Source organism: Cydia fagiglandana, chromosome 10 (assembly GCF_963556715.1).
Source record: "Cydia fagiglandana chromosome 10, ilCydFagi1.1, whole genome shotgun sequence".
NCBI lineage: Eukaryota > Metazoa > Arthropoda > Insecta > Lepidoptera > Tortricidae > Cydia > Cydia fagiglandana.
The window spans coordinates 8396505-8415789 of NC_085941.1; the positions used below are offsets into that span (position 1 = coordinate 8396505).

The 19285-nt window shown below is 37.9% G+C and overlaps 3 protein-coding genes and 1 long non-coding RNA gene across 4 annotated transcripts; 3 read left to right on the forward strand and 1 right to left on the reverse strand.

Moving 5' to 3' along the window:
- Positions 1–288: 288 nt before the first annotated feature.
- On the forward strand, positions 289–11708 carry LOC134668432 (uncharacterized). Its single transcript, XM_063525914.1, has 2 exons — positions 289–410; positions 10443–11708. The coding sequence occupies exons 1-2, from the start codon at positions 396–398 to the stop codon at positions 11502–11504; spliced, it is 1077 nt and encodes a 358-aa protein (XP_063381984.1). The 5' UTR covers positions 289–395; the 3' UTR covers positions 11505–11708.
- A 1912-nt stretch (positions 11709–13620) lies between these two features.
- On the reverse strand, positions 13621–14413 carry LOC134668433 (histone deacetylase complex subunit SAP18). The gene is made up of 2 exons (XM_063525915.1): positions 14226–14413; positions 13621–14132 (listed from the first exon to the last, which is right to left on the reverse strand). Exons 1-2 carry the CDS (start codon positions 14286–14288, stop codon positions 13728–13730), a joined length of 468 nt encoding a protein of 155 aa, XP_063381985.1. The 5' UTR covers positions 14289–14413; the 3' UTR covers positions 13621–13727.
- Positions 14414–14935: 522 nt separating this feature from the next.
- LOC134668130 (protein sarah) lies at positions 14936–17419 on the forward strand. Its single transcript, XM_063525638.1, has one exon. It carries the CDS (start codon positions 15103–15105, stop codon positions 15769–15771), a length of 669 nt encoding a protein of 222 aa, XP_063381708.1. The 5' UTR covers positions 14936–15102; the 3' UTR covers positions 15772–17419.
- Positions 17420–17453: 34 nt separating this feature from the next.
- Positions 17454–19138, forward strand: LOC134668173 (uncharacterized). The gene is made up of 2 exons (XR_010098725.1): positions 17454–18515; positions 18630–19138. It is a non-coding gene; the product is annotated as an uncharacterized LOC134668173 (long non-coding RNA).
- The last annotated feature ends 147 nt before the right edge of the window (positions 19139–19285 follow it).

Consider the following 19285-nt stretch of genomic DNA (forward strand, 5'->3'; position numbering starts at 1 on the left):
TGAGATGCCAGCAGCCATTTTACGGTACTGTACGTAAATAACAGGTAACGCACCCGAATCAATTAGATCATCTAGCGGTATCGTTACTGTCAGTGCAGCCAATTTGCATGGTGGTGCATTAGGGCAGCTCGACACGTGCCCGGCCGTGCCCGGCAGTTGCCATCGTGCTGAGGGCCTGCCGCGAACCGCGTTCGACGTGTTGCCTCTCTGTCGCACTTGTAGATTCGTACGTAAGTATGACAGGGAGGCAACACGTGGAACGTGGATCGAGGTAGGTCGTCAGTATGGTGGCCGCAGGCGCAGGGCGAGAGTGGGCGACCTCATATAGCCGGCGCGGGAGTCGCCTCCTTTATTTGTCGGTTGTGCGTTGCGTGCGAGTGACGTGCCGGGACACTATGCGGACGATACTGGTAAGCCACCCCCTACCATTACCATTTCTTTTGTGATCGTCTTGGGATACTTTCTTTTCATCGATTAATAATAATTATTTGATTTAGCATTAATTGATGTTATTTTATTATTTTTATAACTCAATTAAATAATTAAGTATTCAATAATTTTATAAATTACAGTGATAATGATAACTTAAACTTACCTATTTTTTTTTTATTAATTAAATAACAACAGTGTTTTATCCACAGCGTTACAAACATTTTTTTTAGTGCAAAATTACCAGCATTCGTAAATTTTGAAACTTAGGTTCGGTTGAAATATTGATTTTTTTAAAGCAATGCACCTATAGGTAGTAGGTAAATATGCCTACAAGTAAAAGTAGCGCTACACATATGTTTAGTAGATACGCAACTGTTTTGTAGTCTAAATACGAGATATTTATATAAATAATTAAATTGTAGGTAATGATTTTAAATCATGTTACATGCAAAATGATTTAAAAAAATTTAGTCTTTTGAAAATATGCCTTTACAGAAACACACCGGGTAACGTATCTATTGGCAATAATGTTTGCCATAAGCCATAATAATTTGCATTTGTATTTAATTTAATTATAAACTAAGCCTTTTGTTCATGTACTTAACTATTATAATATACATATAGGTACGTTCCGTTAACTAAACAGTTTAAATATAATAGAAATCATAAATCTTTCTAGCTGACTTGAGTCACCGGCAAATGTGTAATAACACCGCAGTATGGCGTCATGTCACCAATAACTAGGCCTGCGATATATTTTACAATAATGTTACTTGATCAATACACGAACCCCAAGATAAGTACTCGATTGCGTTTCAATCGAGCGTTTAAACACTTTAAACGAATTCAGAGTGACAGTATCCACGGCCAACCTTGAGGCGGCGACTGACAGGTCACTTTAATAAACGTGCAACAAATCACAAGTAACCTTTCGGCAAAACAAAAATGTTGCTCTCCTTAATAACAAGGCGGAACTAATTGTCGTGCTCCATACGTATTATTTGGCAAGTGCGTTGTCATATTAACTACTCAATTACGTAAAGCGGGCAAAGCTTGTTACGTTACACTGGCCCACCATTACCTACTCTACTATTCCAGGCTCGACCGGTGGGCGTAGATAATGAACTGATATCACTTACAATGTTACAACATTTGATATAAAACCCGCTCACTGCAAAGACTGTTCCATTTCTAGGTCGTGTCAAAAAAGCCGTATCTATCAAGATTTAGTGAGCGACATATAAAAGCTCTTTTTGCTCCACTATCACTGTAGAGTCAAAACGAATGCACCTTGACCTATTTTTATAACAATGCAAGTCGACGGCAGACCTTTTGGGCCGTATGATCTTGAATATTAAAAAGTGCAGTGTATGGTATTAAAGTCTACCAGTATGTACAGATCTGTACGTAGAAGATAGTTTATAAGCCACAGCGGCTACGCGATGTGGTGCCTTCAGCGGGCTATGTCCAGCGAACTGATATACATGGAAGTATTCTGTCCGCTCAGTTATGACCCAACGTAAACTATTCGATTGTAGGCGGTGCTTACAAACTATTCGATTCGCAACTTCAGTTCGTCCGAGATGACAGTCAGTGACGGATGGCTAAATTGATTTATAAAAACAACGTTTTTTTGTAATTAAAAATGTCTTCCTGTGTCGTGAAGTGGTGCAGAAGTTATTTTAGTTCATACCAAGGATAGTGGAATCACTTTTCACTTGTAGTAAACAGATAACTTCAGTAAAATTTGGAATAAACATAACGATTTGTTTTCAATACTACCGTGCTAAGCTAAAACGTAATAACTGCATACGACTTTCATAAAACATACGACTTTTTAAATTGCGAGGATAATAGGGATGGTGTTATGCCAAATGAAGTAGACTATTTCATTAACTTGTGCTTGGTTTAGGTATTTTCTATATAATTATAAATGTAGTAATGAATTCTTTCTTACAGATTTGTATTTTCCTTTTTTATTTCATGAAATGGAGCTGTAAAAAACTACCTAATTATTTCAAATTATTAATCAAATTACTTTCCATTCAGATTTCCACAAGATGCTATTCGCAGAGAACTATGGAAAAAAGCTGTCCAATTAGAGAGACATGAAATTAAGTGGATGCCTGGAAAGATATCTAGAATATGTTCTATTCATGAGATATAATTCGTGAGATAATCATACCCGGTCTTCTATATGTAAATACACTTCCACTGAATTAATTTAACAAATACACACATTATCTGAAAATGTTGATCATTCGAATCCACCCTCTACCGTCACATATATGTAGGTTCTCTCTCAAGCCATTTCCATCAGTAGAAAAGAGCTGCAAATTTAAAAAATGTAAGCGCGCGAACGGGTTTGGTCCCATACAAAATTTTAATTTTGCACCTTTTTCTACTGACAAACTTGCTTGACCGGCTATATACTATACATATAAAATATTTCCATTGGAACTGAAAGTGGGGATTTATTGTGACTCCGCCTATTCAAATATTTTTGACTCGATTCGTGTACCTACCCATGTAAATTTTGCAGGCTGTATAGCCAGTCCGAATTCTAAGATCAAGTTTACCATACATTTACAATGGCGTACTTGATCTTAGAAAAACGGACAGACCATACCTGAATGTGACTTCGCACTGCCATACAAATTGATAATAAAATACTTATTATACAAAATACTTATTATAGCGGAATACATTTATACAACAATGATATATTTACTTATGTTGAGTTAGTCTGTCATTTCACAACAACATTTTAACTAGTTATCTTTTAATCTGCATTAAATTATTATACGTGTATTAATTGACTGGTTCTTCAATGTATGGCATAAACCTATCCCTGTCCAAGTCATATTCTAATCAAATATGAACCGCAAACTCTCAGCGGCCAGTACGTACAGCAAGAAGGTTATTAGCGGATTAATGTCGCTGATTGGTAGTTATTGACATTATATGCATTTCATCTACACTTAGCTATGTACCATTAGTGTAAAAAAGATGACTATTATTTTGTTTACCAGCTTTGATTACAGGCTCTGTAAACGCGTCGTCTTATTTAAATGTAGGCGTAATTTTGTATGTGTGCTAATTTAGCCCGAGAATTTGAACGGTAATGTTCCTAAAGGCGGTTTCCATACTAAATATATGCGTTCACCGGCTATGTCTCACAACGCAATATTATTTGGATTGAGTTACAATTTTCATTGCACCACTTTATGTGATTATGTACATTGTACAGTTGTCCCTAAGTCTTGGAAACCACTGAACTGGAAAGTGGAAATGAGGTTCGCCTTGCATATAAGGCGCACTGTCCCTGACATCGCTTGCAGGAATCGTAATTCTTACGTACTTGTTTTTTATATATGGTTCATATACTTCAGATATGTAAAGTGGGTAATTGTTTTGAAAGGTACGGCAATATTCCTAGCAATATGTGGCGGACCCTCAGCACCTTTTAATATATTTGTAATTGGCCAACACTTAGGTAGTACCTACACCGCGGACATAGGTCTACTTCAGGGGGAGAGGGCAATAATCGCCTCCGTTGTCTTGCCCTGCTTATTTAGTGTAAAATAATGCTCATTCACTTTCTTTCTATGCTTCATTTGAATGTCCAAATCACTGACATCGCGTGAGATTCAGAACCGTGCTATCGGCACTTTGTAAACGTTAAACAAACATCGCATAAATATTTCAAACGTTCGTTTTCTGCCTAATAAATCAGACGAGCTGCAACGTCGCTATAATCGCATAGCACGAAACGTGATCCTAGGTGATAACCGATTAACTAGTTTCTGATTTCTTGACTCACTTTTGCTTTTCTTTGCAAATTAGCAAAATGCTATAAAATTTTCTCAACAGACTTATAGTGTCACACAAACCGTGTGAGCTAAATTTCTTTCTTTGAATGGGAACCATATATGTACATATTTTCATTCAATTCAATCATAGAAACTAGCTGCCAACAGAATAAACCGCAACTAAAACTGCGAAAGAGTTATGGATTTTCTAGAAAGAGTCACAAAGTATTCGACATTGTGGCACGCGTACACTTGAACTAGTTATAATAATATTATATACCTACTTACTTATTAATTAAATTATATTGTAAACATAAGACTCTTAAATATAATATAACATACATAATTTACGTACAGGTACTTAACTACTCAAGCAATTTATTGGTTAATCCTAATGACGCATTTAATCTAATCTAAATCATATAATACATATATGTATCGTTCCTAACTATATTCTATATTACCTATCATAATTTTCTTGTATCCACTGTACTTTCATCCGCACTTGCATCGGTAAGTACGTTAGTAAATTTTCCATTAGAAAGACTCGGTTTCCGATAAATCAAAGATAAACTCTAACAATTGAAAGAGAAAATCCGGATTGTTTTGTCTTTCCCACCCTGCCCATGGAATCTATTGACATATATTTTACTTATACATTTTCACTACTACATATACCTACATAATGCCTACATACCACATCCACTTCGCCCATGGAATCTAAATATTACATAATATTCTACTTAATATTTATACTACTATATACTTATACATAACTTCCTATACTTAAACAATTACAATTCTCAGAAATATTTAACTACATCAATAAATATACTTTAAATTAATATTATGATTTTGTTTACAAAAATGATGTATTGCTGGCTCGAAAGCATTACAATAATCCTGACCTACCGCAAGACTACCTCAATCTCTTTCATCGTATATTCTAGGTATAAGCAATACTAGTTTGAAAATGTATGTCCGAATCTGAATAATTATTCTAATGCATATACATACATGTATATGTAGAGCCATCAACAGGGGCCAAATTCGACATGTACAACTGTCAGATTTCGCATCCACGTCAAATCAACAGTTGATTTTATTGCATACTGAGTGTTGATTCCATCAACGGTGGATAATATCATTTAGTACAACCAAAACTCAACTCTAATCTAAGGGTGGTTCGGTTTGGTTTGCTTGTCACCCTAACTGTGGATTGTTAATGTCAAATTTTGACATTGTACGTATTCGAGAACTTATGATTTTTCCCACATCAACGAGAGATCAACACGATACGTCAAACGTCGCTTGTCGAATAGGGGTCCTGGTTAATATACAACCTGCTAATTACTTGACCTCTCTAGACAGGCTTGAGCAGTATTAGGTACAGCGGTTTCCCCGGTTTCGGGATAAGCCGGCACGCGCTAATTATGAATATCGTTACTTTTGTCTAATTAGCCATGACCGCAGCGCAACGCCACGCGGAAGCGTTCGCTATTGTATCGTAACTTACGGGTATTGTTGGTAGCTGTACTAGTTGGATGAGTTCTCAAATTGGCTCATTAAAATATAAAGTTTTGCGGGACAATTCCGCTAGAAGCAGTGGCGGATTTGCAGTGTCTGCCGCCCTAGGTCCCAGGCCCGGGCTTACTTGGCCTAAGGGTAAATCCGCCACTGGCCAGGGGATTAATTATTACATTAGTTTTAAATTATTTCCGAGTGTGCAAATTAATACCAATAGTACATATTGGGTTGTCCTATGCCATTACCAATCTCACCATCTGAAGATGAATATAAAATATAAATATCTGATTATATAAGATAAACTTGGTCAAGCATATCTTGTCAGTAGAAAAAGGCGCGAATTTTGTAATTTTCTATGGGACGATAACCCTTCGCGCCTACATTTTTTAAATTTGCCGCCTTTTTCTACTGACAAGATTTGCTTGGCCCAGTATATCTAACAATTTTCTTTAGGAGTAATATTAATTAATTATCTAATTAATTAATATTACTCCAAAATAAAGTTATCAAACTTGATCGAAAAACGTTATAGCCAGGAATGCCCCGCGTGAGTAATACCTTGCAAAAGACTTCAACGAGGGCTACACACCCACCCCACACATCTTCCATAAATTAAACAATGCCTCATTATGAGCAACGCTCATTAGAATAACCCACTATTCAATTATAAACACATTGAGAAAACACTGTAATAACATGTTGTTGCAAAATTTCTAAACACACCTGGCTCAATAAACAATTAAAAAACATTTTCACAAGCATTGAAGCAGATTTTATAATAAAAAAATTGCAGACCGTCTGCAACTTTATTAAAATAATTCAAGTGCTGGTATGCATGTAAAAAATTGAGCCAAAAATCTTAAATTATTGCTGGTCATATTTAAACTGCCGGTTGTCCTCGGATTAAAGCCTTATAAATATTTCATAGTACTTGAATATACATTTATTTCGAGATAATTGCTTCCTTTTTTTTTTGCAAATATTCCATACATTATCGGATATATTTAGCAGGCGACAAGCAACAAGTATCGTTGGTCACCTTGAGTGGCGGAAGCAGCGCAGAGGCTTACGGGCGGGCGAATTCTTGCAATTTGCTCGGCACGCCGAACATTCCGCGAAGCATTCAGGACTTGTCTATTTCACACACAAATTAAGACTATAATGTCATGCCTTCTGTCTGCACTGAGCCCGTACCATGCGTCACTGAACTGACATACAGATAACGTCTACGTAATCGTAATCGTCGTACGTCTGCGGGATGTTACGACGACGGATGATACAGATGATACGAGCGAGATGCATATAAAGTAAATTACGTTTTGGATAGCGTTTATGTCAGTGCCAAACTGGTGGTAGCCACATTGCTCAGAATCTAGATGTCATCTAACTTCTGTTCGTTAGGTACTCGTAAGTACTTTATTCCAACAGATTTTCCTATCCTGGCAGGCGTGTCTCTGACTTAAATTAGAGGTTTGTTTTCATCTTGTGTACGAGTATATACCTGTCCTAGGCTTCTACCTTTATCAGACTGAAATTTAAAGTTAGTTACTTAATTACATCAATTACAGCGCCGAAATTCTAAAACGCAACAAATATAAGAGCCTCGGTAGAGAGTACCATTTTGTACCATTTGGAGTTGAAGCTCTAGGTCCATGGGGTCCCAGCGCGCATAAGTTGTTCGCAGAAATCGCGAAGCGTCTAGTTGACGTAACTGGTGACCGAAGAGCTGGCGGCTACCTCGCACAACGTATCAGTATTGCGATACAGCGGGGAAATGCCAGCATCCTTGGTACAATGCCTCAGGGGCCTATTTTAGTTATTAATTTCGTTTAGTTGTACCACTGTATATATATTGTATGTAAATAAATGATTTATTATTACATCAATTTAGTTTCATGCGGCATGTGTGGACGCGAAGTGTAAATAAACATCACTTAAAATACAACTCAAGGTTAAACTGTTACTTAATATTGAAACATAACAGAACATACATATATCAGTAAGGTAACTAAGGTACGCTTCCGCATACACTCAATCTATTGTCATAATGCGTTTAGTCGGTCAATAACGTTGTTAGTAAATACACAACAGGTGATTGAGGTGATAAAGGTCGGCTGATTGCATCACGCACAAATAGGCACAGGCTCATTGAGATCGATTTCTGAAAGTGTAGCCATTTGCATGGCTTGCGACAGCCGGCACTGCCCAGAAAGCTAATGCTTAGGTTACCCAATCAATTATTAATTGTTCTTACTTAATTGACCTTATATAGTTAAATCATCAGTTACACACGCATTCATAACATTTAAGGAATAACTAGAAGTTTTAAAAATTAATTGCTAGTTTCAAATGATAATATTAATAACGTTGTAATTCCTTTTTTGTATCCAATAATCACTCTCGTAAATGCATTAATTTGCATCTATTAAGAAGTTCTAAGTATATAATTGTTCTTACAGTTCCGTTGTATAATTACAGTTGTTTACAAACTAGACAGTCATTTCCGAATGTTATCGGTAAATTATGAGTAGTGTTACATCAGCATAAATAATGCAGATTTTCCTATATTATAATTAGATAAGTTGATACGCTTTCCTTTTCCACTTGGAAAATCATAACAATGCACGTTTTATAACACATTTAAACATTTCTCATATTTTTTTAATCTAATTGTTCAACTATACGTAACTTAAGCAAACACAAATAATCCTGAAAAGCAAGTATAACTCGAACATTGTCGAACTAGTTAGTTTACATAAAGATTTCTAGTTATGGCCAGTTTCGAGGTAGGTATTAGTCTAGCTTTCGTACCGGTCTTGGTGCAATCTTGCGTAGTACGTATGATATCATTGGTACTTTTATTGAGCATAACAGAATCCGAGCAAGGCGTGGACAGTGCCTTAGTTAGAGACAAGTACCTAATAAGACTGTCAATCTGCAGAAGACATACGCCTCATCAGGCACCGCGACTTTGTACTCGTATGTCTTCTGGCGATGGCGATGGCCATGCCGCAATTTCGAGTCGTTTCTACCTCACATACTTTTTAGGAACAAGGTGAAGCTAGCTGGACTATAGTTACATGCTTAACAAAAAGACTTCTCTAAATTTAGCTCAGTATGAAAAAAACAAGACAAATTCTCTAGGTGAAAAAACAGACCATCCGTTGCATTTATTTCGAAATTTGGCGCCCCAAAAGTCAAGGAAGAAAAACAAAATGGAATCCGCTAGGGGCGTACCTACTGGCGCCGCGGGCCATGACCCGTATGGCCCTAGGGTAAATACGCCCCTGGCGCCATCATAGCTTGCCCTGTCAATCCCTAGAATTTTGTCAAACTTTTGTTTTTTCCCTGGATGCCAGCCCTATAAACCAAATCTAATAGAAAAAGGGGCAAGCTGTGATGGCGCTATCTATGCAAGCCCTTCGACAGTTGCCAACCCCATTGCAGCAGTGAGTACATAGGTACACGGAGGTCGACAGTCTTTTTACTTACTAGTCTCCAGTACTGTGTACTGCGGTAGGTCACTCGGCAAGGTCCACCACTTCCACAACACTTGAAAGTGGCGGGTTGCATGCCGGCATTCCAGCGACGAAATTGAGTTTTACTATAGCAAATTCCAACTACGAGCATGCAATGAACGCTGGGAGAAAATGCTTGTTAAGCACCACTTATCTTATAGCACCTAATACGTGCTAATACTAAACAGTGCTCTGCATAAAGTTCTTTACTTATGCATTAGGTATAATTTTAAATCTAGTTTGAGGTAGACAGCAATTTGTGTCAAACAATGTAAAGTGGATTATAAAATACAAAACGTCGCTAGGAAGATATTAAATAAATCTTATAGCATGGACCATTTAGGTAATTTAATGAAATGATTTAAGTATATAGCTATATGCAAGGTTGTTATGCTCTCAGAACTTGATGTCCTTGATGCACCTATCCGACACCTAAATAAGATGCGGGAAGTGTTAACCTGCACCTGCAACTAATTAAGTAGGTAGTGCTTGTTGCTCCTTCACGCAAAAAACACCTGAACGAATTTCGATATCGTAATTTTTATCCCCCTTGGTTGAGATTTACTATGAACGTACTGACGGAAGATTAATGACTTCTTCACAAAATGACGGAGACACGTAAGATATGGTGGGGTGGCAGAGCGATGGGGTGCGACTTGAGACCCCACACACACGCTAGTTGTGTAGTGTGATTTGTGAGCACTCGTGTCTAACGTGTGTGAGTGAATCTAACGACTTTACCTAGTCAAATAGAAAAAAAGTACCCAATAAAAATTTTTACTCAACTTAAATACGACCCGCCTGATGATTAGCAGTCACCGTAGCCTATGGACGCCTGCAACACCAGAGATGTGACAGTATGCGCGAATTTTTACTAATATGTTCGGTGCAATTCAAACCTTTTTTTTTTGACGCCAAGCAGATTCACGACGTCGTACCATATTGTTGTCTCCCTGGGCTCGAAAAATTAAACTCCCTTAGTGCTTTGGCAAATTAATCATATTAAATAAACTAATGAAAACTTCATCTATGGTATCTTTTGTATTTTCAACATAACTCGGAAAGCGTGGAAATACGAAAACTCTGTTTAGAATGTTTCTTAATCTTGGTTAGATTGAACTGATGACTAACGATAAAATTCTGCTCGTTTCAGATATTAGCGCTTTGCGCTGCCACGGCGTATGGTCAATACAATGACTCACCTGCTCCTCGGAGGATACAAATTCCCGGAGCCATAGCTCTAGGCCCCGCGCCCGGCGCCTTCCGCCAGGGACGGCTGCAGAACGGCCCCCCAGCCGGCGCCCCACGCTTGAGGAGGCCCGGCCACGGCAGGCCTTCCTTCAAGTCCGTGGACGCATCTCCCAGACCCAATCTGCAGTCAATCGAGGAGCCCTCCAAACCGGTCACCGAAGAACCAGAAGACGAGGTCGAAATCAACACCCCCACCGCCTTCGTCCCTAGCATTTTCACCACACCGGAACCTCAAAACGATTTCTTTGATTTCACCACCACTTCTCAGCCGAAGCCGCCGATAGCGTTCAACCCGCCTCCCTTCCAGCCGTCCTCGACTCCGTCTGTCATAAGACCCGAGCCGATCAGACCCACTCAGTACAGACCATTATTGCAGCCGCAATCTTTCGCCCCCATCAGAAATGAAGCCCCCTTCAAGCCTCAGCCGGTGCGCCTCCAACCTCTGTCGAGCAGACCTCAGCGGCCGTCCTTCAGGCCGGAGCCCAAACCCTTGGTAGAGGAAGACGAGGCCCCTATCCAACCGGTCCGACACAGGCCTCAGCCGCAGCCACAGGAGCCCATCAACCGAGCGCCGGCTAAAACGTACGTTCAACAGAACTACAAACCCTCCAACACGAGGGAAAAGAAACCAGTTGCTCAAATCATTCGCAAATACAGGGATGAGAACCCGGACGGAAGCATTACGTGGGGATTTGAGAATGACGACGGTTCATTCAAGGAGGAAACTATAGGTATCGATTGTGTTACGCGTGGAAAGTATGGTTATGTGGATCCTGATGGTTTGAAACGAGAATACAACTATGAGACTGGCATCCCCTGCGACAAGAGCAAGGAACAGCAAGAAGAGAAAGGGTTTATAGACTACCAAGAAAACAAAGCAGTCCTACCTAATGGTATCACAATTGATCTCAATCAGATGGGTAAAAAATCTAAAAGGCCGTTCAGGTCACCCGGTAACCACTAGGTTTTAGGAATCTATTTATTAGTAGTGAAATGTAAATGATGTAAGGACATTAAATATTTGTTACCTTGTGATAGCAAGTGTAACAAGCATGAGGACATTACATTGAGGTGACATAAGTTTAGTTTTTAATTGCTTGTGTGTTGGAAGTTGAGAAATGAAATGTGAAAATAACATGAATGTGCAATTAAAAACATTTTGTAATTACATTGTTTAATTGATAAAGCATAGTAAAATCTTACAATCCCACAAACTTAGCATTCTAGTCACAAGTGGTAAAAATGTTGAAGTGATTAATGAAATTATGAAATACTATAGAAGCATCACCTCAAAAGCCTGGGGGCATTAATGAAGCCCACTCCAGTCTATTTCAGGAGTCTCTAAACTTTTTTACCTGCGGAACACAGCCACACCTCCTAAATAAAGGAATATTAAATGAACACATTACCAACCTTTACATTGCATTGTAGGGTAAAAACAAAACTTTATGACAAGGTCATTTGATCACTGATATTATAAAATCGATAGACTCAGACCAAGCAATGTTGGCAGCGATTAATAGCCCAGACTGTGCAAGTGTTCAATCAATCTTTGGGTAATATGGCTCCATCGATACTGTCGATGATTTCGCCAACGTCAAAGTGGATCCCACGTGGGATCGAATTAATATTATTTGTAATAAATAAACTTTAGCCAGTGTACGGTATAAAACTATCAAATTATGGCCTCTAGGGCTCTAGCCAGCCACGGTTAGAGGTAGAAATACCAAATGCTCGTAGAGCACGACGTTGTTCGGTATTAGGGTTATGAGCTCTTGTAAGGTTATAGCTGGACTTTACAAGGACCCTCGTGGGCTACCCGGCGTTGACGCCAGAATGGTGGTTAAACGCGTTTCATGATTAATTTTTCATTATCTGCACACTTCCACATTAATTTACTGCATAATACGCTATCAATATTACACTTTAAACAACATTAATGAGCAAAAACAAAGAAATGAATCACGAGGCGATGTAACCAATATGGCGGTCGACGAATAACCTTCCTGTGCAAGTGTTAAGTAAACATCATAATTTCATAGAAGTTTGACATTGAAATAACACTTACACCACAGAATAAGTAATAGTATTATCATACAGAACGGACACGCACCGCCCCGCCCCGACTCGGATTACCTCGCCCCGCGACTGAGTTCTGACGGACTCCTGACGTACGCTCAGTTCGGCTAGCGACGCCGCGACGCGATGACGCAACGTTCAAAATGCCGGTGTATTGTGCGATGTACGGGTAGTACGGATAGCTACTTATTGTAGAAATGAATAATAATATAGTTTTCCAAAGAGACGAAATATGTATCAGTAAATAAGGCTATACTTTTGCGTAAAAATAATAATATCATATGAATTAAAACACGTTCGTTGAATTTGTGAATGCTAAGCCAACATTTAATATTTAAAGTACCTAAGGTAACTAGACCTGCTACACAGATATTCCTCGCAAATGTTTTATTTTTAGTTTAACACTCTTTTCACAAAAAAGAACTTGTTGGTCGCGGGACATTCGCGTTTGATTTTTAATTTAATTTTAAGAATTTAAGAAATAATTATGTATGTTATATAAAATAGTCAATAGGCATCAACAATCAGGTACATTTAATAATGGCGCGTTGAAAGTCCAAGTATGTGCAGGACTATAAACTGACAAAGCCAATTCAACAATTGGAGCGAAATAAAACATAAACCTATATTTTGTTAAACATAAACCTATATTTTGTTTTTTTACGTATTTCGGTCGAATTATGCAACGCAGCGGGCCGCTCGTCGTGTCCTTCGGCCGGCCTCGGCAAACCTCGGCTTCGCCTTCCCCGCGCGCCGCACGAGTCAGCCCTAAACCACTTACTCACACAATGACGCGTGTACAGATGTGCCGTGCACACATATAAACGCAAAAGATTTTCGATGTATGGCGTGTCCGCCCTGTGCTTACACCATCTGGGCTATAAAAATTGCTGCCATCTTAGCCTGGTCTGACTCTACAAAATGTAACTCTGGCCAGATAATAGCCACTTGGTTTTGTTTGTTCACATTCCTTTAAAGTGACTAAATAATAGATTATAATATGTAAGTTTAGTAATTTATTAATGTCAAAAATTGACATAGGTATTTAGAAAATCCAGATATATTTTACCATAAACTGTTCAATAACTGATTATAAAAATACTTGTATTTAATATGGTCGATTATTGATATATGGCTGCGGCCGCCTCATCGGAGGTGGCATTCTGTTTGGTGGTGTTATTGATATGTCCAAGTAGCTGCCAATTTGGAATTTAACACTGCTCAAAGTTTTGTTATCATCCCCACCGCGTTGGCCGGAGCATGTCACTCCTATCTCTCTCATCCTATATGTTGGTGATCTCATATCTGGGTACACAATGGCAAAATCGAAATATGTTCCCTTGCGTCGGGTCTCGGGATTAACTTCCTTGACAAGACCTGTTAGCTCGCGCAGTGTTGCATCCATCCAGGTGTAAATTTGTAATTCATTTTGGGGAACGTTGCCCCTCGCATAATCACCCGGCGAATTGTGACGACCAGTCGAACAAAACACTCGAAGAAGCAGGGGGCATGTCTAAAACAAAATTTATATTGTTGACATAAAACAAACTTCAAAAACAACGCATAGGTTTTTGGATAACCGAAGTAGAAAATATACTTAACCTACCTTTTCTCTATCAACCGGCTTAACCTCTTCAGCAATCATGGACTCCAGTCCAGCCATTTTCATAATATGTACAAAGTAACACACCAGTAACTATCTGAATATTATTACTTAATAGCTTTTTTGCTGAATTAATTCAATTCACAAATAAACGCGAATCGCCAGCAAATAAACAATGCTGTCAATAAAATTGGTTATGATTTGGTTTACATCCACAGATAAGGTATGCGGAACGTGGAGCCACGGACTCCGCGGAGCGAAGGTAAACCGTGTTACACACTGGATGATCTCGGTAACGGACGATTTCGTTGTTTACCTCTCTTTCTAATCTTTTCTACAGGGTTTATAAATCGCAAGTCTGATTGTCTGATCCAATTTCATTTTAGAGTGGTTGTTACTACATCCTTCTCTACAGAGAGTCCTGAAACAGCGATAACTCGTTTGAGACATTTGTTTCATTTCATTCTGACTATATTTCTAGATCTCAATAAAATTTGCTGTGTTTATAGAGCACAGTAGTCTTATTTATTAAATTTGATATCGTATCATAAAGAAATAAAGTAAAACCAAGATGAGTCTGCAGCGATTTTTTCTTGTTTTTTGCCGCCTATTTCTACTGACGGAAATGGCTTGCCAAACTATATTAACAATAGTGTACAATCGGCCTAATAATTGTTTTATTTATATCATTAGGCAACACTTACTCCAAAGTGTCATGTCAGTTGTCGGTTCGTAATCGATTATTTTCACGTAATTGTTTTTTATTATGAAGATATTATATACGTGAAACAAACTTTGAATATGGTCTTACTGCATCGCCTGCACTAGTGAAATCGGCTGACTATTTTTTGTGCATTAGTTCTTTCGAGACAGGTACAATATGGCACATAAGGAGGAGGATGAGCCTTTTCAAGAAGAAGACGTTTATATCAACCCCGAAGATGGTATGCCTAATGTTCACCCCAATATAGCTAATTTAGAACATGAAAGTGACTCACAGGACGAAGTCAACGATTTGGACGATATACCGAAGTCTGTTATTGTCACAAACATTCATAGTGACGTTTTCGCAAACGCAAAACTAAAAGCCGAGTTGGAAGATCTTTTCCGAACCTTTTCGGAGAACGTTACATTTCAGTGGCTCCGCAGTTTTAGACGGTTGCGTGTGAACTATGACAGCCCATTGGCGGCCGCTAACGCCCGTGTGCAACTACACCAGTATCAGTTTTATAACTCGTGTATAAACTGTTACTTCGCTCAGCCGGTGACGCCCATTTCTTTTAAGAATTTGAGGCCGCCCGCTCCCGTGAAGCAATTTTTGATTTCTCCGCCGTCGAGTCCGCCGGTGGGATGGGAACCGCGAGAGGAAGGCGAGCCGCTGGTGAACCACGACTTGCTGGCGGCGCTGGCGACCCTGGCGCCGGGCGAGAGCCACGAGCTACACGCGCCCACGCCCACGCAGCCAGCCATCGTCGTGCACACCGCGCTAGCTCCCGAGGGCGCCCCGCGCTCCTGCTCTATCCCTCACACCCGCTGTCCTAATTATTGATATATTTTTTATCCAATTGCATACTTTTCTAGTTCATGTAGAAGTTTGAGTGCTTTTTATTCATTCACAAGCAACACTGGTCTCATGGAACACCAAAGATTGCATTATGAGTAAACAGCATATAACTTTCTAAATTGTTGACATGCCATCTCGGCTTGTGTTAAGTTAGGCTGAATAGTATGATACTAATTGCTTTATATAGTTTATTATTTAATTTAACACGTAAAAGTTGAATTGGTGCTATTCTTATTGAAAAAGGAATTTAACAATGTTTATTTATGTAATTGTTTTATATTGGAGCGTACCTACATGATGGCTTAATATAAATTATTATTTTTGAAACAATATTTAAGAGGGTAATCTTGGTAGGTTTTGTCAATAGAAATTATTATTATTTTTTGGTACTACTTACAGTATTATTATACTGTAATGATTTTTTGCATAGTGTATGGGGTATTTAATCTAATTGAATTACCAACAACAGTGTGCACAAAATAGTTAATTTATGGTTTATTTTTAAACATAACTGCTTTTATGTCTAGTAGGGTAATTCGCCAGTAACTGGCCACCTGTTAGTAACTGATCACCCTAAACTAAAAATGAATTCTAATAACCTATAAACAAAATTCATTTTAGTATATGGTGGCTAGTTATTGAAGGCTGGCCAGTTATTGTAACCTTATACTAAAATGAATTTTGTTTATAGGTGAATAGAATTAATTGTTAGTTTAGGGTGGCCAGTTATTGGCCGGTGGCCAGTTACTGGCGAATTACCCTTTTTTATTTACTAACTGTATAAAATAATAGTGCTTTCAATAGATTTTAAAATATTAAACCCTATTTATGATGTTTTTTAAAAACAACATAGTCTCTTTTGGTATTTGCAAGAAAAAATCTAATAATTACTTGTTACCTGAAAACTTGTCTTTTATTTTTTGAAAGGTTGAGATTACCTTCTTGAGTATCTAAAATTGATTATGTTTCTAACATAGATTTTGTATATGGCTTTGTTACATGTAGGCAATAGGACACATATCAGCCAAGCTAGACCAATTTGTTATGTTTTAATCAATATAATTAAAGTGATTGAACTAATGGATACATGTTCCTATTTCATTACTTTAATTATCAGGAATTCTGAATTTAAATGATTGTTATTGCATTTGTAGACTCATAGATTGTTGTGATATAATGTAAATTTTAAATTTGTGATGTCATATTACAAATTATGTGTAAATAATAAATTATTTTTGCAACAAGCAAAATTATCTAAGGAATCAAAGTGACACCAACACATTGCTTTTTTACAGTTATTAAAAAAAATCAAATCTATAGTATGTTTATCAATTATTATTTTATTTGATGTAGGTAGGTACTTCAATACCATCATCTGGTGTCCTTATTTATTTGTAAAAACAACTGTCTTGTCTATATAATATCTAATTCTTATGTTTCGCTCAACTGCTATGTCATAAAATAAACCTTAGAGCTCGTTCCCACTATGTCGGATGTCGTGGCGATTTTTAATCGTGTGTCGTTGCCGCTGTTCTCACTATGTCGGATGTCGGATCCGGATTTCAATCGGGTGTCGGCGGTACTGTTCCCACTAGTCGTCTGTCGTGCACGATCGCAGCTGGCGTGTATTTTTCGAGTGGGTAGCGAGGCTTAGTACAAGATGAACGTCGACGAAATGTTTGTGGTTTTGTATTATTTGCGAAAGAAACGATTAGAGGCAGTTAAAAAAAGGAGATATTGGGTACACCCAATTCTCAGGGAAAGATTTACCTTAGGAATATTTCAGAATTTGATAGCTGAATTAAGAAGTGATGAAGTGAAATTTTTCAATTATTTTAGAATGTCTATAAATACATTCAACGATCTACTATCTCGGATATCAGGATGCATAAACTACAAAAATACAGTATTTAGAGACTGCATTTGCACTGAAGAAAGGCTGTCCATATTTTTAAGGTAAGATAACCTAATTATATTATTTGTTTATTAACAGAGCTCCGAAAAATGTAATGCTAATTTACCTAAAGTTCGCAGTAGGACGACGAGTTAGACCTTATAACCACCAAAAAATATGATATATTTTTATTGATCGCGGGGCGGCGCGGGCGAAATCGTTCCGACATCCGACAAAATGTGAACAGCGCTATATTCACTCGTACGCGAGCGAGACACGACACGATTTTTTTCCGGGCTGGGAGGGCTGGCAAAACGCACGACATTTTATGTCGTATCCGACACGAAATCGTTGTCGGACGAGTGTGAACAGCTTCATATAAAATGTTCTGCCAGTGGAACGTACGATTAAAAATCGCCACGACATCCGACATAGTGGGAACGAGCTCTTACATATAAGGTTGATCTAAATATACTCAATTTTGTTTCATTCTCAATATTAAGGAATTTTGTAGTCAATTAGCATTAATTTTAGTGTTTTTGCAGCTCTAAACTACTACTAACTCATTACCAACAGGAGATGGGTACTGTTTTTTTTTTTATCTGTAACCATATACTGTTCGTTGACTTTTTTTTTCACAAAATATTAACAGCGTTATTTAAGTATTTTAGGTGTTTCAGTAACTTTACTGTCAATATTACACTGTATTGACAGTAATATGCCAAAAATAGTGGACTCAAGACATGGTTTATACATTTTGTAACATTTTCCTTATAATATTGAGGCATTTTTGAGAAGTCATTTGCTGAGACAAAGTTTCCATTTTTTCTCGATAGTCTTGATACATGCTGTTAACCCTTTACCAAGCTGACATTTCAAAAATGACAATCTAATGTCAAAAATAGAACACACGTTGAAGTGCCATATGTGGTAAATATATATCCCTAAGCCTGGTAAAGGGTTAATCCCAGACCCATGCTGTGATGATTGACCTCTCTTTATTCAATGTACGATTTAAATGTATTGTTACAAAGCCTATTCTAAATCATATGGTATTGTCAGTTTTGCAAGGTCTAAGTGGAGTCTCAGTTGGTTAGAATGGTAAGTGTCGGTTTGGACATAAAAATCATGTTTCAGCCGATGGTTCGGTTTCAGCCGAGACTAGAGCATAAGGTTTCGGCAAACAATCTGATTTCGGTCGGATATTAGTACTTACCTAAATATGTCCTATAGGTATAACAATACCCAATACTTACGTGTGTGTCTCACCTTTTAAAAATAGGAGGTAGGTATATATAATCTCGAGTACTTTTCCATCTATTGGTCTCAGCCTATTGCTTCTTTTTATAAAAATGTCTGTGTTCACTGTATTCAGATCAATGTTTCGTCTATCGATGTTTTTATCTCACTGTGATTTCAATATTATTGTTTGTTGTAAATATTAAATGGTATTGTTTAGACATTGGTTTTTTTTTAATGTGTATTTTTAAAAATAATTTTTCTGAAACAATTGGGTACGTCATGAGATTCGGAAAACCCTGCCTACTTAAGTGTTACATGCCAAATAACCCAAGGCGTTATTAAGTACCGTTTCGCTAACCGAAT

Excerpts from the sequence above, each read along its gene's own strand:
- LOC134668130 (XM_063525638.1), top strand. The coding sequence starts at position 15,103 with ATGGCACATAAGGAGGAGGATGAGCCTTTTCAAGAAGAAGACGTTTAT.
- LOC134668433 (XM_063525915.1), bottom strand. The coding sequence starts at position 14,288 with ATGAAAATGGCTGGACTGGAGTCCATGATTGCTGAAGAGGTTAAGCCG. Across the intron at positions 14,133-14,225 it reads AGCCGGTTGATAGAGAAAAG|ACATGCCCCCTGCTTCTTCG; the intron begins GTAGGTTAAGTA and ends ATTTTGTTTTAG.